Source organism: Sciurus carolinensis, chromosome 19 (genome assembly GCF_902686445.1).
Source record: "Sciurus carolinensis chromosome 19, mSciCar1.2, whole genome shotgun sequence".
Classification (NCBI taxonomy): Eukaryota; Metazoa; Chordata; class Mammalia; order Rodentia; family Sciuridae; genus Sciurus; species Sciurus carolinensis.
The window spans coordinates 6,465,549-6,487,903 of NC_062231.1; the positions used below are offsets into that span (position 1 = coordinate 6,465,549).

General features: G+C 60.8%; 1 protein-coding gene across 9 annotated transcripts in view; it reads left to right on the forward strand.

Moving 5' to 3' along the window:
* The window catches only part of Iqsec1 (IQ motif and Sec7 domain ArfGEF 1), a 297,078-nt gene that overhangs the window by 152,345 nt on the left and 122,378 nt on the right, over positions 1-22,355 (forward strand). Inside the window, exon 1 of one of the 9 annotated variants that reach the window (XM_047534519.1) lies at positions 4,849-5,133. The exons of the other annotated variants lie outside the window; for them this stretch is intronic. Coding sequence (XP_047390475.1) covers positions 5,111-5,133 — 23 coding nt within the window. The 5' untranslated portion in view covers positions 4,849-5,110. Of the gene's footprint in view, positions 1-4,848; positions 5,134-22,355 lie in introns of those variants that run through there. 9 annotated transcript variants of the gene reach the window in all.

Consider the following 22,355-nt stretch of genomic DNA (forward strand, 5'->3'; position numbering starts at 1 on the left):
TGCACGATTGTGATCCCAGCGGCTAGGGAGGCTGAGGCAGGAGGATCGAAAGTTGGAGGCCAGCCTCAGCCACTCAGCGAGACCCTGTCTCTAAATAAAATCTAAAAAGGGCTGGGGAGGTGGCTCAGGGATTAAGTGCCCCTTAATCAATGGCACTGCTGTGTGCCCAGCTGCGGTCCTGTGCCTGTTCCTGGCTCCATTGGAGCCTCCAGGACTGAGGGTGGGCAGCCACCCTGAGGAACAAGGGCAGCCGGGCACACAGCAGTGCCATTTTCCTTTCATGACCACGTTTATCCGGTTGCTCACTGGTGGCGGGAAGGGACCACCCACTTCAAGTGCGCGGTTTACAATTGTGACAGGAAATTTGTTTCCCATTGAAAGTTGCTCCATTGATTTACTTCGGAGGGGTTTCTTGTTACTGTAGCATGACTCAGCTTAGGCTGACTCACAGGTTTCTCCAGGGTATTTTTTTGTTGTTTTACGTGGGCAAGTTTTGGGCGACACCAATTCTGTTTTTTGTTTTGGTTTGGTTTTTGGTGTTGGGGAGAAAATCCCTTTAAATTGGGAAAAAAATAAAAAAAGAACAGATGTTAATTCCGGACAGATGACAGGAGGAGCCCGGTGGGACTTGGGCACAGCCCCCTGCTCTGGTTCCAGCCTCACAGCTGCAGAGGGCGGGCGGGAACCTTAACTCCAGGGCCCCGTCAAGTTCAAGGCTGGGAACTTCCCAGCGGCCCAGCCTGGCCCAAAACAGGAACGGCGACCAATTGCTAACGCTTCAGAGGACACGGCTGGACCAGGCCTGGCCTGACTGCTGGATGTGTGTGCCCTCACTTGATGCCACCTAGAGATGGAGGTGGGCGCCCTGTGACAGATGATGGAGCTAAGGGTGTCACCTGCCTGAAGTCCCACCGTTGGTACCCGAGGAGGCTGAGGTCTGGGTTTTTTTTGTTTTGTTTTTTTGTTTGTTTTTTTGGTGCCAAGGGTTGAACCCAGGGGCACTTAACCCCTGAGCCACCTCCTCAGCCCTTTTTAGATTTTATTTAGAGACAGAGTCTTGCTGAGTCGCTCAGGGCCTCACTGAGTGGCTGAGGCTGGCCTCCAACTTTCGATCCTCCTGCCTCAGCCTCCCCAGCCGCTGGGATCACAAGCGCGCACCACTGGGCCTGGGTGCCTGATGGTTTCAACTACCAGGCTGTAAGGCTGCTGAGGCTGCAGGGTTTGGGTGGAGCTGGGGAAGGGAGAGGGCACCCGTGGTGAGGGAAGGAGCCCTCGGACCCATCGGCTCTGCTCCAGCCTCATGGCCGCCCTGCACTGCAGCTTCCTGGCTGTCCAAGGGCTGGGGCAGCGGCACCTCCTCCCCTTCAGGTTCCCTCCTGCTCTGCTCCCCCAGGAGCCCCTCCCAGGCTCTGGACGGGGCAGGAGCCTGACCTTCTCCCCCTGCGCCCCTGCAGAGGCCCCCGGGGTTTGCAGAGAGCGTCCCCACCCTGGGCTTCCTGCACGGAGGGGACGGAGGAGGCAGAGGAGCAGGGCCCTCGCCCCGTCCAGGACCCAAGCCACGCCTGAGACGAGAAGGGTCCCTGACCTGCGGGTCTGTGGCCAGATCCCCCACTCAGCCTTCCAGAGCAAACGCAGGCCGGGACCCGGGCAGAAGGGGACCCGCCATGTGCTCCTGCCCCTGTGAAGTTCCTGGGTGGCCCAGGGAAGGTTCTAGATGGAGCAAACCCGCGAGTTCGCTGCGGGGTAGGACCAGGGACGGGTGGTGGGAGGCACCGCAGAGGTAGCCCGCCCCCGGCTTCCCAGGCTTCCAGAATGTTCCTCACACACCTTTCTCCTGACGGGTGGTGGGGTCTCGGGCCTCTTGGCGAATGTAAAGGGTGCAGGGTCCAGGGGCCACTTCCCATTTTCCGTAGGCTGAGAGGACGCGCTTCAGACGGATGGCGGCAGCCACCCCCACAGACGGGGAGGGCAGGGTGGTCTGGGGGAGCATAGGTGTTCATGTCAATCGTTTTATTTTGGGGGTACCGGGGATTGAACCCAGGGGTGCTAACCCCTGAGCCACGTCCCCAGTCCTTTTTCCATTTTATTTAGAGACAGGGTCTCGCTGAGTGGCTCAGGGCCTCGCTAAGTGGCTGAGGCTGGCCTCCACCTTGCGATCCTCCTGCCTCAGCCTCCGGAGCCGCAGGGATGACAGGCGAGTGCCCCGGCGCCCAGCTGGGGCTCTCGTTATTTGTGCGGCTCAGATTTTGTTTCTCTGCCGTCAGGCTTCAGCAGTAAGGACACGAAGTGCCAGGACTTGAAGGATTTGTGACTCTGAGATCCAAACAGACTCAAAGATGACGGCTCTGGGGTTTTACCATGGGAAAGCCAGCTGGTAGGGTGGCGGAGCCGGGAGTTCCCTGCTCCCCTGGGGTCAAGGTGCTGCGGAGCTGGCCGGTGGTCATCCAGGCCCAGAGCCCGCCCAGAGGGGCAGCAGCCCCCGGCAACGCCAGGCAACCGAGAGAGTCACCTCCCGACCGCGGCCTTGGGCCCTCTCAGGACCTCAGGCCTCCCATCCGGCGGCTGGCGGACCACCTGACCCTCAGATGCTGATGGCAAGGGCCTGGGGAGTGGCCGGCGAGAGGCCCCCTGGAGGAGTCCCTCCATCCAGCTTCTGCTGACCCTGTCACTTCCCGATGGATCCATCAACCATGGGTCCCCAGGCGGAGAGCCAGCGGGAATCTGAGCCTGCGGTTCTGGGGAGCCTCCTCGTGCACACCCCGAGAGTCAGAAGCCAGAACACGCAGCGCCCGCCCGGGTTCATCAGGGAGGGTGCCCGAGAAGCAGTGGCCGGGCAGACGGATGTCACGGCCCCCAGGAGCAAGAGGGGAAGCCCAGCAAAGGGAGGCTGGTGCAGACTGTCCTCCCTCCTCGGCCTCAGTCTCCGCCTCTGTAAAATGGGAATGAGCATAGGACCCCCCCTCCAAGCCGCTGGGACCTCGCTGCGGTTCAGCCTGAAGCCGACACACCCGCCCTCCTGATGGCGGCGTTGTTATTCAGATCTCGTGAGGTGGGAGGAGGAGACACGTGTCAAGCCCACGGAAACATGAATCATGCATGTGACAGCATTGTTCTTGGGGACGCGGCCATGCCGCAGGAAGGTGGCCACTCCTAGACGCACCTGCAAATCAGGAAGCCCAGGGCCCTTCTGAGTGATCACCTGGGCCACCGGGCTAGCCCAGAACCGGAGGAATGAGGTCATAGCCCTACCGCGGCTCCCTCTTGGCTGTGCAACTTCAGGCACATTGCTCACCCTCTCTGATGTCCATTTCTTCCACTGTAAAAGAACTCAAAGACGTAGTGTCACTCCTTCTCCTGACCCTTCTCCTGACCTTCTCCTGACATTCAGGAGACCCAAATGTCTAGGGAGAGTGGGAAGAAGAGAGAAGAACTGGCCTCTGAGCATCCAGCATCTCTTTTGTTCTTTCTCGCATATTCCTCTGCCTGAGGCAAGTTTGCAGTTGGTTAAGAGGCAGGACTCTGGAGCCAAACTGCTCTGATCTTACCACCCCGCAGCACTGTGGGACTTGGGGCCATTGGTGGACTTCCGGCTAAGTGGAAGGGACCTCAAGAGGATTATAACGCATAGCAAATTATCATCATCTATACCTCTGAGCTAGGTTTGAGATTCCTGATTTGCAGAAACAGACAGACTGGTCAGATAATCCGGTAGAAAGAGCGAGGTCAACGGGTGAGAAAAGATGATTCTGGAAGGGGAGGACGGATGGGAATTTCTTGCCCCTACACCTTGGGGCCTATATCCACCCAGTTCATTTCTGCCCCAGGACCTTGACACAAGCTCATTTCTGCCCCAGGGCCTTGACATAAGCTCTTCCCTCTGCCTGAAACGCCCCTCCTCTCCATCTTTCATTTCGGGGGTTCTCAGCCTATCTGAGCCTGACCACCCCTATCTAATGCATGACCTCTCTCCGCCATGCCTTTCTCTCTCCCTTCCTTCTCCATCTCTTCTGCTTATTTGTATCTCGATCCTGTTATGCAAACTTATATACTTGATGACATGATTATTTCCCATCTCCCCCTGAGAATGTAGACGCAACGAAGGGGAATTCTTTGCCTGCCCCGTTCATGGTCGTTTTGGTCATCCAAAGGCATCCCTGGCGCATGGGAGGCGCTGAGGATCACAGGCGGGAGGAATAGACGCCACAGCGAAATCCAAAAACTCATCCGGTTTGACCCCAAATCCCTTTAGGTCCTGCCCAGCACGTGGGATAACTTTTGTGCCATCTGTTAGGCAGATACGGGAAGCCCTCCCCGACCCGGCGACGTCGCTCTTAGGATCCCATTTTTAAACAGTAGCACCGTCAAGACTCCCAGGCGACAGACCAGTGGCTTGCCAAGCTCTGATGGCCCTCAGGGGCAGAGCCAGTCTTGGAACAGGCCTGACTCCAGGGCACGAGCTCAGTGCGCTTGGCGTCGCCTGCCTTTCGGTGCCAGAGGTGGAGAACCAGCCCTGGAAAGCCTGGTCCCGGTCGCCCGCGTGCCTTCCAGCAACAGATTTCCAGGTTTCCTGCGCGGGCCGCGAAGGGGCCTCTGCGCGCTCCCGGCTGCGCGGCGCGGGGCGCTCGGCCGGCCGGACGCGGGATTGTGCAGCGAGAGCGCCGCAGGCCGGCCGCGCCTGATGCTGCGGTTGCTATGGCGACGAGCGCCTCGGCGATTGGTCCAGCGCGGCCGCACTCGGGGCTCCGCGGGAGCGGGATGCGGGAGCTGCTGCGCGCCCGCGCCTCCTCCGGATGCTGCCAGAGCGCGGCGGGCGCAGCACCCCCGCGCGTCCTGCCCGCTCCTCCCCGCGCCCCGCCGCCCGCGCCTGCGGGAGGGGCGATCCCGCCTCGGCAGCAGGGCCCAGGTAGCAGCCGGCCAGCCGCCCCCGCCCAGCCCGGCCACCATGGTGACTCGACGTCTTCGCAGGCTGCCGGGCACCGCCGTGTGAGCCCTGCGCCCGAGGACCCCTGGGGAGCTCGCCGCTGCCGCCCGCGCGGCTCCCGCTCTGCACCCCGTCGAGCCTCCCCAGCCAGGAAGGCGGAGAGCGAGCAGGGCCCGCGCACTCGCCAGCATGGCCTGCCGAAGACGCTATTTGTGAGTATGGGTGACAGGTCGATGGCCGCAGCCCAGGGCCAGCGGGGCCGCAGCTCCGTCCCTGGGGAGCGAGGGGCTGCGCGGGGGAGGGCGCGGGCGGCCCCTGCAGGCGCTCTGTCCCCTGCCGCAGAGGTGTTTGTTGGTGACCGCGAGCAAAAGGCAATTACTCAGCAGGTCTGGCTCCGACTGAAATGCGTCTGGCTCCGGGACCCCCTGTCCCCTTCCCAGTCCATTCACAGAGTCCCCAGACCCAAGGCCACCCCTGTGGCCTTGGGCATCCCCCACAACCCACCTGTTTGGGAAAAACCTTGGGCACCCAGGAAGCCTGCCACCTCAGCTATGACCCCAGGAAGGCCAGCTGGCAGGCTGGGACCGTGGCAGGGGGCTGTGTCCCCCAGGCACAGAGGAAGGTCCAGCCCAGCCCCCCAGCAGGGTGGCACCCATGTCCAGCTGCGGCGTCCAGGTGTGGTGTGGGCTGGCAGCAGAAGCTGTTCAGACCTGCCCAGGGTGGTGACATCACGGGCTGGGTATTTATGGAAACGCAGCCCGTGCTCGCTTCAGCCAGGGCTGCCCGGGGCAGCGGGGTTCAGATGCCAGCTTCCTTCGCAGCCCTCTGGGCTCTGCGCTGTGGCATTGCGTGTCCTCCTCTGAGACCTGAAGTCACCGGAAGGAGGTCTCCAGCTGCCCTGGGCCCCTTGCCCAGTGGCGGGAGGCCCATTAGGGGCTCCCGAGGGACCTCGGCCCTTGCCGGGTAGAGCGCAGGGCAGGCCCCTCCTGGGTTGGGCTCAGCCCCCCGCACGGGGGACGGGAGACCGGGGCCGTGTGTGCAGACACCCGAGTCCCCTCCACTCTCCGACCCCCAGGCCAGGGAAGGGGCTGGGAGCCCCTCGGGAAGCCACAGCGCCCCCTGGGCCGCGGCAGGGCCCCGTGCCTGGCTGGCTCCCGTCCTCCTGGTTCCTGAGCAGGAGAGCCCGCGGCTGTCACTGGGGTGGGAGGCCCCGGCTGCGCTTTTGGAAGCACACAGTCAAAACCTCTCCCGGCTGGGAACTTCCGTCCCCGTCCCCGTCCCAGGACGAGGTCCTGCGGCAGCTGGCTTCTGCCTGCCACACCTTGGCCTGGGCCCAGGAGCCTGGTGACAGAGACGCGCCCAACCTTTCCAGGGGCTGTCATGGGGCGAAAGGTGACGTGTCCCTGGGGAGCCCCTGGCCTCCGTGCTGGGTCACGGGCGGCTGGCCGCCACGGCTGGACAGCGCTCCCGTTTCAAGGTGGGGACGCAGGCTCGGCAGGTCTCCCCTGGACCGGGGGCGGGCTCCCGGGGGGGGGTCTCCCCCAGACTCGATAATAACCGTGATGATGATCATGACGATCGGTCCTGGGTCCCAGCTCCCAGAGTCGCCGGGGCGTGATGGGGCAGGGGCTGGACCCCCAGGATCTGCTGTCCCCGGCTGCGGCTGGTGACCCTCAGATGCAGCCGCTCTCGGTGGTGGCACCGCCGAGGCCAGCCCGTGGCCACTTCCGGGAGTCCTCCCTGAGGCTGGCCTCCGTCTGTGCTGGCCGCTGGCGTGGGGGCTGATGGATGGAGGCCACCTGGATGGCCCGCCGGCCTGCGGGGGACTCAGGGCCCCGGCTCCCCTCCCTGCCGGCTGAGCCTCGGGCCTCCCCTCCGGCCCTCCGTCTCCCGCAGTCTGGGGACCACGACATCGAGGCTGCTTTTGCCACCCCCCCCCCGTGTTGTCCCCTGACGTTTGGCTGGACTGCAGCCTGGCCCTGTCCTCACACAGGCCGGGAGGAGACCTTGCCGCGCCCCCGATGGCCCACCCGGGTTCCGCAGGCCAGCACACGGGCTCCTCCAGCCCTGCCCTTGGGACGTCCTTGACCCTGGGGTTTTCCGGGGGGGCCCGACGTGGGCCGGGTGCCCCTGGGTGCCTGACCTCCGTGGCCGCCGGGCCCTGGTCTGCAGCCCGTCCGAGCTGCCCCGTTGGGCTTCGGCGCTTCCTGGCGCCCCGGGGCCCCGCTTGGTGGCCCCACCTGCTGTGCACAGGGGCGTCGTTGGCCCGTTTCACAGGGGGGACTGAGGCTGGCGGAGGAGCTTGACGGGCATCGGGACTTCCTGCTGAACGCCTGGCCCTGCGGTGCTCCGCCACGCGCCCCGCGCCAGCCCTGACAGACTGGCCACCGTGTCCCCGCGTGCCATGCCCAGGGTCCCTCAGCTTGGGGAGGAAGGAGAGGCGTGTCCCCAGGAATCCGTTCTGGGTCCCGCTCGCCAGCAACCAAGGTCAAGACCGGCGGGCAGCTCGATCACCGGGTCTTGAAGGTCCGCCCCGCGTCCACCCGTAACTACCGCAGCCTCTTCGTCGCCACCAATGGCAGCGAAGGCGGAGCTCGGGCTTCCTGGGCACGGCGCGTCCCGGGCTCCCACAGGGGACATGGGCTAGCGCGGGGGTCACCAGGGGCTGGGCAGGTCGGACGCAGGGCTGCTCCCGTGTCCCCACCACGCCCGCCACATCCCTCCCTGCGTTCACTGCCTGGCGCTGTCCCCACGCCCTCTCCTCCTCCTGGGCTCGGGCTGGGCCACCACCCCGGCAGTCCGTCACCCCTCCCGTGCCACGTCCCCACCGCCCTGCTGTGGCGCCTCCTGTTTGTGTGCGGGTCGGTCTGCGTGTCCACTGGAAGGTCAGCTGTTCAGGGCAGAGGCTCCACGCTCCGGGCCGAGCACATAGTAGATGCTCAGGAAACTCGTGTGGGATGCTTGAGTTCCGGGTCCTGCAGTGCAGGGGACGCAGCTGGGCACGAAGCCGCTTCTGCCTTCCGAGGGGGACAGAGGTGAGCAGCCACCACGGGGACACGGTGCCAAGGGCAGGGATGGGAGGAGGACGCAGAGCAGGGTGGGGGCTGAGCTGCACCCTGGACTACGGAGAGACGGCCTCAGCGGGTGGGAGGCAGCCCTGAGGCCTGCCAGGCCCCTCCCAGGCCACAGCGCAGGACGGGCGGGCAGAGGCCGAGGCCCAGGAGCCACTGTCAGGCCACGTCAGCTGCGGCGGCCAGCAGTCCCTCCCCGCACCCCGCACACCAGCTGTCGGAGTGGCCGTTAGGCAGGACCCGCGCAGCGCCCGACTCTGCTCCTGAGCCTGCCGGCGCGTCTCTGTCAGTCTCGGCCCCAGAAAAGGCAGGCCCTCAGTGGCGACCCAGAGAGGTTGCCATGCGTAGCCGAGGCCCACCGGCCGGCCCGCCTCTCTGCATTCAGCACGGGTTCGTTGAGCAGCTACTACGTGCCCGACAGGCAGGAGGTCCAGTGGGAATGGATCCAGAGTAGCCTGGACTGGGAGGGAGGGAGGTGACCTTTGACCTGAGCTCCCAGTGAGTAGGAGGAACCAGAAAGGACAAGTCTACTCTGGGCACAGGTAAGGGCCAGTGCAGAGGCCATGTGGAGGGGCATGCTGGGCACAGCTAAGCGACAGAAGGGACTTGGGTGGGGCCAGGAGGAGCAGGCTGGCGGTAGCAGGGCAGGGGAGGCAGAGAAGTCAAGAGGCTGGAGGCAGCTCAGAGGCCCTGGGTAAAGGCCTTGTTTTTTTTCAATGCTAGAGGCTAAAGATATGAAGAAGAGACTGAGGGTCAGAGAGGCTGGGGGAATGTCACTGGGGCCTCGCAGCCGTGAGGGTCCGTATAAACCTGGGCCCTGAAAATCCAGCGGCCTGAGCCCTGGGTGAGACTAGGACGCAAGTGTGCTGACCACCATCTCTCTGAGGCTGGCAGGGGATCTGTCACAATGCCAGACTTAGAGGCCGGTGCTGGGGTGAACTTTCGGGAGGGATCAGACTCACCTGGCGGAGGCCCGACAGGAGGCTGGGCTCACACCCGCCGAGGGCCCGTGAGGACAGGTGCGGCGTGCAGGTTCTCATTCAGCCCCTGAGGAAGCCCGAGCCCTGGGGCAGGATGTCCCGAGCCATTAGCAGCTTCTCCGGGACCCTCGGCAGGGCAGGGCCCTGCTTTCTCCTCTTCAGGGCGGACACTCCACCTTCTAGGGCTTTCTGTGGACCCGTGAGCAGGCCAAGCCCTGGCCCGGGAAGCGCCTCCCACCCGCGTCCTCTGGCCTCCCTCGGTGCCTCCCTGTGCTGGCTGGTACCCGCTGAGGCCCCCGGCCTGCTCCGCCCTGGCTGCTGGGATGCTTGGTCGGACCCGTTTTGTCACTGTCAGCGGGCTTGGGAGGCTTTGTCCCTGGTGCTGACTAAGCCACCCCCTGGCCGGCTCGGGGCCTGCTGAAGGGGTGGCCTCCGCGTGCCCCTTCCCAGCCTCCCGCACCCGGCCTGTTTCCTCTCTCCCTCACGCTCCCCCGGGAGACTCTGTGTCCCCTTCTAGTTCCTTCCTGGGCACAAGGGGTGACGGCCCTGCCCCTCGGCCTCTGAGCTGCTGGCCTTCCTGGGGCCTCACAGAGCAGGGTAAGGACATTGAGCCCCAGCTCCGCCCCCGACATGCTGTGCAACCCTGGGCAGGCCTCTTGCCCTCTCTGGACTCATGACCTTATCAGAACCAGAGCGGCAGGAAGGCTCCCCGCTCTGTGTTATCCTGGACACACTAGAGGCTGAGGAGGGACGAGTTGGGCACCCTTGAGGCCACTTCGGATGTTCCGGCTCAGCCAGAGCAGCAGGTCTCCGGGAGCCTGGCCCGCCCATTCCGCTCAGCTCCCCGCAGTCCACGCGCACCTCGCTCCCCCACCAGACCTGGTGAAGCGCTCACCACGCATGCGCCTGGCCAGCCCTGTCCACTTGGAGCGGCCGTCCAAGAAGGCACCTGAGAGAGCCCTGCAGCCCCTGACCCCTGACCCTGATGCCGCTGGGGAGCTCACGCCGTCACGCTGGTCCTCGCCAGGCGGAGGCTGCCTCCCAGCTCCTCAGACCTCAGGGGCCACCTCAGGCCTCTTTGCTATTTTCCTTTTTGGTGCCAAGGGTTGAACCCAGGGCCACTTAACCCCTGAGCCACATCCCAGCCCTTTTTATATTTTATTGAGAGACAGGGTCTCCCTGAGTTGCTCAGGGCCTCACTAAGTGACTGAGGCTGGCCTCCACCTTGCGATCCTCCTGCCTCAGCCTCCCCAGCCGCTGGGAACGTGCCACCACACCCAGCTTCAGTCCTATTGCCTCTCCAAGACAAATTGGTCCCCTCTCCAAGCACCTCCATCCCGGACCCTCCCTGTTGCCATAGTACAGGCCCCTCTGTTGTCACCGGCTACCCACAAGGCCCTGCTTTTGTTTCCTGCATCCTTGTGGGACTTGGCCTAGGAAAGCACCAACAACTTTTTAAAAGTTGGGATACAGCCGGACAGAGGGCCACAGGCTATTATGCCAGCTGACAGCTCGGGAGGCTGAGGCAGGAGGATCTCAAGGTGGAGGCCAGCCTCAGCAGCTTAGCAAGACCCTGTCTCCAAATAAAGAATAAAAAGGGCTGGGGGTGTGGCTCAGGGGTGAAGCCACTGAGTTCACTGGGGGAATGTCACTGGGGCCCCAAATTTTTTTAATTAAGTGAAGTTGGGATATGAGACGCACAGCGCCTGCCGCCTGGACCATTTTCGAGCGTGCAGCTCAGTGACGTTAAGTACATCGTCGCTGTCGTCACTTCCATCTGCAGAGCTTCTCCGTCGCCCTAAACAGCAGCTCTGTCCCCGTTCCACACCAGCCCCATCCCCCTTCCCCAGCCCCCGTCAGCTCCATCCTTCCCCGTCTCTGCGAGTCGCCTCGGGTGCGTGGAACGCCACAGCGTCCGTGCTTTTGTGATGGCTCAGTTAGCGTGGCCTCATGTCCCCAAGGCCTGTCTCTCAGATGCACGCGTCAGAGCTGCCTGCCTCTGTGAGGAGAGCGCGCGTTTTGCCCATCCACCGGTTCCCCCGTCCGTGCCTGGGTGGGCTCCCCGCTGGCCATTTTGCGCGATGCTGTGGTGCACGGGCGCGTCCAAGGGCCTGCTTTCAGACCCTGCGTGTGTCCTCAGAGGCGGGGTGGCCGGATGGCGGGCTCGTAAATTTTTTTAAAGACCTGGCACAGTGATGCCCGCCTGTCATTCCAGCAACTGAGGAGGCTGAGGCAGGAGGACCACCAGTTGGAGGCCAGCCTCAACAACTTAGCCAGGCCCTAAGCAAATTAGTGAGACCCTGTTTCAAAACTTAAAAAGAAAGGGCTGGTGATGTGACTCCATGGTTAAGCAACCCTGGGTTCAATCCTCGTACCCAAAAAAAGAAATAGAAAATAAAAAAATAAAAACCCCTCCTGTCTTCTGCAGGAGCCGAGCTGTTTTGTCTTTCCAGAGTTCCAGATTTTTCCATATCCTTGTCAAAGCTTATTTTCTGTTTTTTTTTTTTTCTTTTTAAAAAAAATAAGTCATCTAATGGCATGAAGAGGTATCTCCCTGTGGTTTTGACTTATCCTTTCTTAAACAGAGACGGGAGTTGATGATGCAGTCGAGCTAATAAAGAAAGTATCTATTCTTGCCGTCTTTGTGTTCACCATAAAACTGAGAGGATGCATCTATAAAGTACCAAGAAAGTCTGTGCACAGTGCAGATGTGTCCCCCCATCCCTGTCCCCCAGCCAGAGGCCACAGCCGTGTCCGGTTTCTCTGGGTCCTTCCAGAAAATCTGTGCGAAATTTCATGTGCCTTATTGTAGAAAGAAAACGGTGTGGTTTTCCGAGAGCAGGGGGACTTTGTGGTTCTGCCTTTGAGACACTTAAAGTCTCCACTTAGGGACACTCAGAGTGCACATCTATCATTCCAGATACTTGGGAGGCTGAGGCAGGAGGATCGCAAGTTGGAGGCCAGCCTCAGCCACTTAGCAAGGCCCTAAGTGACTCAGCGAGATCCTGTCTCTAAATAAAATATAGAAAGGGCTGGGATGTGGCTCAGTGGCGAAGCACCCCTGGGTCCAATCCCTGGTACTACAAGAGAAATAAAAATAAACCACGGAACGTATTTCGTGTGACTTGAATATACATCGCGTTTTCCAGGAATGTAACTGCTTTTGCAGTCGAGGGAAGATCAGCCTTTGAAGTGTTCGGAACTCTGCCAAGAACTGTCACCATTCAGAGCGTGTCACCAAGGACAGTGTCCCTCAGGGGACCAGAGTCGCCAGCAAAGCCCAGGGTTCGCGGTCGCTGTCTGGAGACCGGGCGGGCAGCCGATGTTCTCTCTGGGCCTGGTGGGAGAGGCCTGCCCACCGCTCACTTGCACACTTGCACTTCCAGATACGTGGGAGGCTGAGGCAGGAGGATCGCAAGTCGGAGGCCAGCCTCGTTCCATTGTGAAGTTCTCCTCCTCTTCCGTCTGCGCTGTCACACGCAGGCCTTCTGTTGACGTTGCTGTCAGGTGTGGGTGGCAAGAGCGCACGGCGGGCGGACTTCATTAGGAGGGAGGGGGCTTTGGTGCCAAGTTTGCGGGATTGACAAAGAGGGTGTCCCGAGACGGGTCTTTGTGGCAGCGGACTGTGGAGTCGGCCAGGTCTGGGCCCCGATTCCTCATCAACGCGTTCAACCAGCGATGGTCGGAAGGTCTGGGGAAGGAAGGGGGGGGCGCGCTCCAGAAAGTTCCAGAAAGCAAAACTGGCCAAGTGGTCTCCTTACACCCGCATCGATGGTGACTCGCGTGCGCGCCCTGCGGCGGCCCTGGTCGATTCCGGGTACTCAGCGTCTCTCTGTCACTCAGCTGCAGGCTGGTCCCCGTGCTGGTGACGTGGCGTCCGCTCTGAAAACGTCCCAGCTTTTCCTTGTTATTTCCCCCCAACCAGGACAGGGTAACAACTGCCTGTTGGCATCTGGTCGGGTGGCGAGTCACCGAGAGGTGATGTGCAGTCATAGGAGGACGTTTGTAGGTCACGTGCAGCCGCGTTATTTTACGCAAGGAGCTTCCTCGGATCTGGGATAACAAGGGACGGCTCTTTTTTTTTTTTTTTTTTGGTCCCAGGGACTGAACCCAGGGGCTCTTCACCACTGAGCCACATCCCCAGCCCTTTTTATATTTTATTTAGAGACAGGACCTCGCTGAGTTGCTCAGGGCCTCGCTGAGTTGCTGAGGCTGGCCTCCACCTTGCAATCCTCCTGCCTCGGCCTCCCCATGGCCGCGCCAGGCCAGGACAACGCTTCTTGATCCCACCTCTCTGGGGAAAGCTAAGGCTGAGAGACACCGCCATGCCCGTATCCTGGCAGCAACACCGCTCACTTGTCTGTGTTCCTCTCTCCTCTCCTCCTGCGCTCCCTGAGAACACACTCCTTTATGGCTTCTGCAGAAGCCAGGGCTGTGGAATGTTCTGGAAGCCTTGGGCAGGCCTCTGCTGGCCGGCCAGGCCCGTCCGGCTCAGCTGCCCACCCTGTGCATGGCAGGCACGGCCATGACCGAGCCTCACCCGCCTTCCTCTGCACTGGGGACAGTTGAAAGGTGCTGCTTCTTTGTGCCCCGAGACGCTGGTGGGCAGGGGTCAGCGGGGACCTGGAAGCACTTGCTCCCCGATTGCACGGTCCGCTGACAGCGGGCCTCCGTGGGGTTCAGTCCTGTCCTCGTCACATGGTTGTGACAAATCACATGGGAATGGAAGGTGGACGGTCCTGCGTCCCCATCCTGGGGTTTTCTACCGTGCTGGAGGGACGGCGGAACAGGCCCTCCGGGGATTACATTTCACCACGACAGAGGAAGCTAAAACGTCCCAGAGTGCATTTAAAATGCGTCCTGCGGGGCTGGGCTGGCACCAAGGACCAGACAGAGCCGCCCCACCCCGACCGCGGCTCCAGGGCTGCGGGCTGAGTCCCGGCACCTGCGGGCCAGGGGACAGGCAGTGCCAAGGTGGATCACGGTCACCCACCTCTGCCAAGCCCCCTGACAGGTGTGACTACTGGACACTTTCTCCCCTAGGTCAGGCCCCACCAGGGCCACTGGGACCAGCTTTCCCCGCTCAGAAAGGCCACACTAGGACAGAGCATCGGCCCATGCCTCTCATCCCAGCAGCTCAGGAGGCTGAGGCAGGAGGATCGAAAGTTGGAGGCCAGCCTCAGCCACTTAGGGAGGCCTTAAGCAACTCTGTCTCTAAATAAAATAGAAAAAGGGCTGGGGAGGTGGCTCAGTGGTGAAGCACCCCTGGGTTCAGTCCCTGGGACCCCCAAAAAATAAATAAACAGAAAGAAAAGTCACAGAAGTGCTTTGGGGACTGGCTGAGGTCTGAGCAGCCCCGGAGGCTCTGAGTTTGAGCCCCTCAGGCCACAGACATCAGCCGATCCCAGAGCAAGGGCCTTCTCCTTGTCCGCGGGGACCCCCAGAGCCAGGCCCCAGCCAGGGAGCCCCGCTCCCGCCCCGCTCCCGCCCCGCCGCGCAGCCACGTCTGTCAGCGGCAAGGCAGCCACGTGCTCGGTGCCTCCGCAGGCAGCAGCTGCCACAGGGACAAGCTGAGCATTCCTGCAAATGCCATTTTGAAGGCAAAAAATGGAAACCAGTCAACTGGAAGGGAAGGTTGCAGGGAAGCAAGGGCTTCTCGCCATCTCCGCCGTGGCGACGGGGCTCTGGACGGAGGAACCCGGCGGAGACGGTGGGGGAGACGGGGCGGGGCCTGAGGGGGAGGGGCGGGGCCGCAGAGGAGCTCCCCAAGATCTGACGGGGGATCCAAATGTGGGGGGTCATCGAGGTCTCTTCCCATGTCCCCAAGGAGCTTCTCCGCTGAAAACCCTTGTTTCTTGCTCCATGGCTGTGTGACTCCGGGCAGACTACTCACCCTCTCTGAACCTGTTTCCTTTTCTGTAAAATGAGGCTGACAGTTCTGATTTGTGGGCGGTGATAAGGACTCCGGGAGGTCCTTCTGTAATCTCTGCATATTCTTCTTCTCCCTTCCCCCCGGATTCTTCCAGCACAGGGGGGAGGTTTTAGGGCGTGTGGGGACGTAAGAAATGGAAGCGGCCGGAAGGAATAAGAAGCTAGGCTGGGGCTGAGGGAATGCGTCAGCCAGGAGCCTTGGGATGGCAAAGGACAGAAACAAGTCGCAGGGGATTTGTGTGGAGGCTGTCAGTGAACAAAAGCGCAAGGTCTGACTGCAGCGTGGCTGGGTCCAGGGCCTCCAGCACTCTGTGACTGTCCTGCTTGCTCTGTCCCCTTGTAGAGGTTCTCATCTGGAGACTCCTGACCCTTGAGCTCCTTTAAAAAAATTGGGGGGCTATTGGGAATTGAACCCAGGGGCACTCAACCCCTGAGCCACGTCCCCAGCCATTTTTCTATTTTATTTAGAGACAGGGTCTCGCTGAGTTGCTCAGGGCCTCACTAAGTGGCTGAGGCTGGCCTCCAACTTGCGATCCTCCTGCCTCAGCCTCCCGAGCTGCTGGGATGACAGGTGTGCCCCACCGCGTCCGGCTCCCTCAGCATCTTGAACCCCACAGGCAGCCCTGAGAGCGACTAGCTCCAAAGCCAGCAGAACGCCAAGTGGCGAATGTTCAGCCATGTCACTCAATCACCCCTGGCATAGGGCAGATGAGGCCCGCTCTCCTTGAGCGGCTGCACTGGGCACTGAGGAGGGAGGTTCAGATGTACATGGGGTTCTGCCCAGGCTGCAGGGGAGCTGGGCCCCAAGCCAGGGCGCGGGCAGCAGCAAGAGGACCCCAGCGCCCCCACCAGGTGGCTGACCCAGCACCAACTCAGCGTCTGAGTCCCTGGGAACCTGGCGACAGGGAGGGCCTGGGGCTGCATGTGCCAACTCTGTAATGCCATGCTCGGGTCCAGTGCTCCCTCCCCCTTCCGAAGCGGGCACGGCTTCCTCTTGCTCTGTCAGCTGGGGTTACAAACAGGAACCTTTTTTTCTTGCGATCTCATCTTTCCTCTTTTTCCAGTGATGTTATCTTTAGAAAAAAAAAAAAAAACTGCCTAAGAGTTACGTGTTACCCAAGAAAACTCTTCATTTGCCGTGGGCGCTGGCACATCATCCCAGCGGCTTGGGAGGCTGAGGCAGGAGGATCGCAAGTTGAGGCCAGCCTCAGCCACTCAACAAGGTCCTGAGCAACTCAGCGAGACCCTGTCTCTGAATAAAATCTAAAAAGGGCTGGGGAGGTGGCTCAGGGGTTAAGCACCCCTGGGTTCAATCCCTGGTGCCAAAAAACAAAAGAAAAAAGAGAAGAAAACTCTTGATTTATTGCAGCTTGACCTCAGGTCCTCTCTCCTAGCACCTCAGGGAGGGGAAACCCTCTCTGGCTGCCTTGAGCCTTCCTGGAGAGGAACAGTGTGAGGAGAGGCCAGCCTGCCAGCTGCCATTGCTGTCCCCACGTGCCCAACTGTAAAATAGGTCGTTCCCAAATCCTTACGCAAGAGCAGTTTTTCACGGAAGGCTGCTGATGGCCCGAGATCCTGAGATGGAATTAACATCACCCGCGCTTCCGTCCCCCAGCACGTCCCAGCTCACAGAGCCCTCTTCTGGGAAGGCATCCAGGGAGAGACCCAAGCCGGGCACGGTGGCCCACGCCTGTCATCCCAGCAGCTCGGGAGGCCGAGGAAGGAGGATCGCAAGGTGGAGGCCAGCCTCAGCCACTTAGCGAGGCCCTGAGCAGCTCAGCGAGACCCTGTCTCGAAGTAAAATACAGAAAAGGGCTGGGGAGGTGGCTCAGTGGTTAAGCGCCCCTGGGGTCCATCCCTAGTGTGGAAGTCAGGTTCAGGGCCTGTCCCCATTGCCACCAAAGGGTGAAGCAACTCCAGGAAGAGTCTGTGTCAGAGGCTGGGACCGCCTCCTTCGCTCATGCCCTGGGGGGACACTGTCCCTTCTGCCCCTGGCCGAGGCAGGATTCTTGCTGCTGCCAGCAGCCACCAGCCTTCCCCGTGGGCCGAGATCACCCCGGGCCACTGCCATCTGCCGGAGAAGGCTCTGTCCCAATCCCGAGCCCGGGGACCGGGCCTGCTGCCCGGCCATCCTGTAGCTGGCGTGCTCGCCCCCGCGGGCTTCCTGGCGGCTCGGCTCCTCTCCAGATCCTGCCCCAGCCCTCTGGACCCGGGGTTGGGCTTCGGCAGGGTCCTGCCTCTGGGTCCCCCGCAAGCTCCCCACCAGCTCCCTCCCCGCCCGGGCTGGCCTGGCTCCCCGCGCTCTGCACTCACAGGCTGCAGATGCCCTGCGGCTCACAGTGGGCGCGGGGTGAGTGGGGTGTTGTCCACACACCCCAAGGGACGCCCCAGCGGAAGGAATGCTGGTCTCAGGGAATCATCCGCCAGAAGCCTCCGCCCTGAGGTTGGGTGGGTGCACAATGTTCTTGTGGTTGGAGGTCAGCGGCCTGGGCTGCCTGCAGCCAGTGGGGACCCACAGCAGAGGACAGGGGCAGAGCCCCACAGGTCTGCAGCTGGGCAGGGCCGGCGGAAAGTCTTTGGGGAGAGAGGGGCCACTGAGAACCTCAGGCTCTTCTTCTGTACAAGTGATACGAGGAACCCAAGCTCCCCTCGCAGGCCGCTGGGTGGGGTGAGGTCGCACCGTCCTGAAAACCTGGGAAGGACCCTCCAGGAAGGCCGGGGGGACCCCTGGGAGTGTGCTGGACGCTCCCTCGGCTCTGTACTGCTGGTGCCTGGCGTTCTTGCAGGACAGGGCGTGGGGGTCTGGGAAGCTGGACCCCGGGGACGACAGGCCCTGCCCTGCCCCCTGCCCGCGCCTCTCTGCTCGCGAGAGGATTGGGCCTGGAGAAAGGAGGACAGGGTCGCTCCCGGGCTGGGACCCCGGCCCTGAGGCACAGCTGCGCCAGGCTCCAAGGCCACTGCAAGCCTGGGGGAGGTCAGTCACACCCGGAGCCTGGACACCGCGCTGGTGGACCCCGGGGGCGTCACGGAGAAACCGAGTGGCAGAAGAGGTCAGAGGCCTGGTGGTGCCTTCCGGAAGGTTCTGTTGCCTGGCTGGCCTCTCTGTCTAAGCCAGGCCTTGTTCCCACAGCGCGTGCCTGGCCTCCGCGCCCCCGCCGGTGTCCACAGTGCACCTGCCCCGGGACCTCACCTCCAATGCCCACCCGCCACTGTGCCCTGCTCCTTCCCCCGGGAGCCCCTCCCTGGCCGCCGAGCTTCCTCGGGCCTCCTGACCAGTCACTGAGGGGGGTTTCAGTTTCTGAGCCAGATGACGACACCTTATGTTGCTTGTGTGTTTATTTTTTAACTTATTTTTGGTCCCAGGGATGGAACCCAGGGGTGCTAACCCCTGAGCCACCTCCCCAGCCCTTTCTATATTTTACTTACAGACAGGGTCTCGCTGAGTTGCTCAGGACCTCGCTAAATTGCTGAGGCTGGCCTCCACCTTGCGATCCTCCTGCCTCAGCCTCCCAAGCTGCTGGGATAGCCAGGCATGTGCCACCGCACCTGGATGTGTTTATATGATTTTTAAACCACACTCTGTGCCCCACACGGGTGGTGGCTGTGTCTTTCTGGGCCATGCCACATCACCCTGAGCTCTGAGCACACATGCAGACAGTTCTCTGTGCCTCAGTTCCCACGTGTGTAAAGCAGAGACGAGCTGACCTCATGTCACAGGGGTCGCGAGCATGAACTGCATTTCTAGTCATCCCCTGTCACCCATGGTTTTCACTTGCTGTGGTTTCACTTACCCATGATCCTCTAGGGTTCAGAACTGTTAAATGGACAGTAGGGTACGATAGCAGACGCCTAATGACTCAGGAGGCCGAGGCAGGAGGATCACAAGTTCGAGGCCAGCCTCCGCAACTTAGTGAGGCCCTAAACAACTTAAGTCAGACCGTGTCTTAAAATAAATCATAAAATAGCCTGGGGATGTGGCTCAGTGGTTAAGCACCCTGAGTTCAATTCCGGGTACCCCCCCCCAAAACAAAGAAAAAAATTAAATGGAAACACTCCAGAAATAAACAACACTTCATAAGTTTTAAAGGCCTTCTGTTAGTTTATTATTATAATTGTTCCACTGGTTGGTAGTTATTGTGGTTAATCTCTTAATGTGACTACTGTAAAAATTAAATATTACCTAATGAACAGGAAGCATGTAAGAAAAACAGTATATGTTAGATTCGGTACAGTCTGCCGTTCTTGGGTCACTAGCCTGTGGATAAAGGGGTGGGGTGCTGGAGTACCCCGCTCTCGGAGGGCGTGATGTGGAAGCAGGGTGCAGCGGCGCACGTCCGTCATCCCAGCGGCTCGGGAGGCTGAGGCAGGAGGATCGCCAGTTGGAGGCCAGCCTCAGCCACTTAGCGAGGCCCTGAGCAACTTAGTGAGACCCTGTGTCTAAAGAAAAAATTTTAAAAGGGCTGGGGATGTGGCTCAGTGGTTAGGCACCCCTGGATTTGATCCCTGGGACCAAACAAAAAAAGGGGCTCGGGGTGCACTGGGTTCTGCGGGCTGGCGGCTGGTGGTCGGTGGGTTGGGGGCATGTCGTCTTGCCCCATGGTGGCCCCAGACACCCCACCCCCTACACCTAGACAAACCTCCCCTGGTGCTCATGGGAAACAGAGGACTAGAAAGGCCTAGAAAGGCCTAGAAGGAGCTGGACGCAGGTCTCAGCCCGGGCTCCCCGCACACCTCTGTCCAGGGAGGCCTCTCAAAGCTGCCCTCCGCCCGCCGCCCCGCCCCGCAGCAGAGACTTGGGCTCCCTGTGCCCACGGTGGCCCCCACCCCCGTCTAGGCCGCAGGCCCAGCTGTCTGTGGCCAGAGCCGGACAGGAGAGCCACAGCCCCCTGTGGCCTCGCTCAGGGGGACCCGGGGCGTGTGGCCCCCAGCGTGCCTCCGGCCTCTGAGGGAGGCTGAGTGCCTCCCTCTGCAGACGGGGGAACGGAGGCTCAGGCAGGTCACTCACGTGACGAATGGGACCTGGCTCAGGTCCTGGAGCCTCAGAAGCCCTGGGCGGGGCCGACGGCAGCTCGTCCTGCTGGCGCAGGGTCGGGGGGGCACCCACAGAAACTTCTGGAACCTTGAGAATCGCCAGCACTCAGTCGGCCCTGGGTAGGGGCACCTTGCCATCCGTGTGCCCAGGGCCTTAAAGACACCTCCCCGGCGTCCCCGCGGTTCCAGGAACTGGGCCTAAAGGAACAGCTGGCCACACACAGGCCCCGCTGAGGAGCCGCTCCCGGGGGTGGACGCAGAGCCCCAGCCACACCCGACGCCCAGCAGGACCTGGGCCCAGCCAGGCCGCAGGAACAGCCGGTGGGAAGCGGCCCTGGAGACGTGTGTGTGTCCCCAGGCACAGGCCACCCTCGAAGCCATCCTACGATGGTCACAAAGTCCCTCAGGTGACCCCAGGGAGCTGGAAGGGCGGGTGCTCTGTTTTTCTTGCTGGTTCCATGGTTATTTCTCCAGCTGACGCTGTGACCGTATGAGGTCACTGTTTAACAAGAGGGAGGGGAGCCCGGCCAGGGAGGAAACCAAGGAAAGTTCCAGAAACAGCCTCACGCTCCCTCCCGGGGTGCCCACGCCCCCAGGGCCCCTTGCAAACCACAGGGTCAGCCCGCTCAGCGGCCGGCAGGGACTGCGAGCTCACGTCCTGCCCCCGGGCTCCCAGGGCAGCCTGGACCCCGCCTGTCCCCTCCGTCACAGAGTGTCCTGGAGGGGTCTCAGGGCAGGGCGCGTGTTCGTGGTAAACCCGGCAGAACTTCCCAAGATCGGAAGGCCCTGGGGCTCCGCTGATTTCCTGTCAGACCATCTGGGGACCAGACGCTTCTCCCATGAAGATACCAGGGTGGCCAAGGGACGCAGGAGAAGGTGGTCAGTAGTATTCAAAGTTAAGGGAACGCCGGTCACGCCAGGCAAGTCCCTACCCTCTGACGGGGGGCGCAGCTCAGTGATGGATGCTCACTTAGCGTGATTGGGACCCTCCGCTCCATCTCCAGCCTTGCGATCAGTCAATCAAGCTCAGTGACATATGGCTACTTTTTACACTTCTATCCAAAGGACCAAACATGGAATACCCAGGAATTCCATGTGGGCAAACTGGACCTCTCACCCTTTGCTATTGGGAGTATACGTGGGGCAGAACCTGTAGAAAAGTCTGATAATTCTTCTTAAACCGTAGGACCCAGCGGTTGCGCCCTTGGGTGCTCAGAGAAATGTAGATCTGTGTTGACACAAAGAAACAAACCAAACGTTCACAGTGGTTCTGTTCATTATGACTTTGAAACCAGACAATGTCCAGATGCCCTTTAAGGTAGTCACCTTTCTGTTACTGTAACAAAATACCTGAGATAATCAGCTTATAAAGAAGAAAGGTTTGGGCTGGGATTTGTGGCTCAGTGGTAGAGCGCTCGCTTAGCATGTGTGAGGCACTGCATTTAATCCTCACGTAGAAATAACAAAATAAAGGTATTGTGTCCATCTATAACTAAAAAAAAATATTTTAAAAGAAAAGGAGAGAGGTTTATTTTGGCTTGCAGTTTTGGAGGTTTCTGTCCATGATTGGTTGGCCGCATTGCTTTGGGCCTGAGTTGAGGCAGCAGGTTATGGCGGGAACGCATGGTGAGAGAGAATCAAGCATCTCATGGCTAAGAAGTCATGAGAGAAAGGGGGACAGACCTGGGTCCCACAGAGCAGCACTCCAGGAACAAAGCCTTAGCACACTGGCCTCTGGGGACATTCGCCACCCAATCTGTCATTCCCTTCAGTGGGTATATGCTTTAATGGACTGGGTCACATCTGTGCCAGGCGGTTCTACTCAGTATCCGACAGGAATCAACTACCGATTGGCACAATTTAGATGAATCTCCAGAGCTGCGCACGGTGGCACCCACCTGTCATCTCAGTGACTCAGGAGGCTGAGGCAGGAGGATCGCCAGTTGGAGGCCAGCCTCAGCAACTCAGCGAAGTCCTGAGCAACTCAGCAAGACCCTGTCTCTAAATAAAACATAAAAAGAACTGGGGATGTGGCTCAGGGATTAGCACGCCTGGGTTCAATCCCTGGAACGAAAGGAAAGAAAATAAAAAAAGTATTACCCTGTTGAATCTTCCTGAAACACTACAGATGAGGAAACCTAACTGAGGCACAGAGAGGCTTATTAACTTCCCCGAGGTCACACTGCCAATATGTGGCCCAGCTGGGATTTGAACCCCGTTCCTCTCAGTTGTAGAAGTCAGGTCTTTTAGCTCTCGCGTCTCCATATAATCTCTGGTCCATGGGCTAGTGACAGCCGTGTGTCTGGGACATGTGTCCTTGGCACCTGTTGGTTTAGAAAGCACCTTTTCCTGGTGGATAAGATCTCATTTCTTCCCAGCAACCCCGTGGGGCTTAGGGAGGGTCGTCTCTGCCCAGGACAA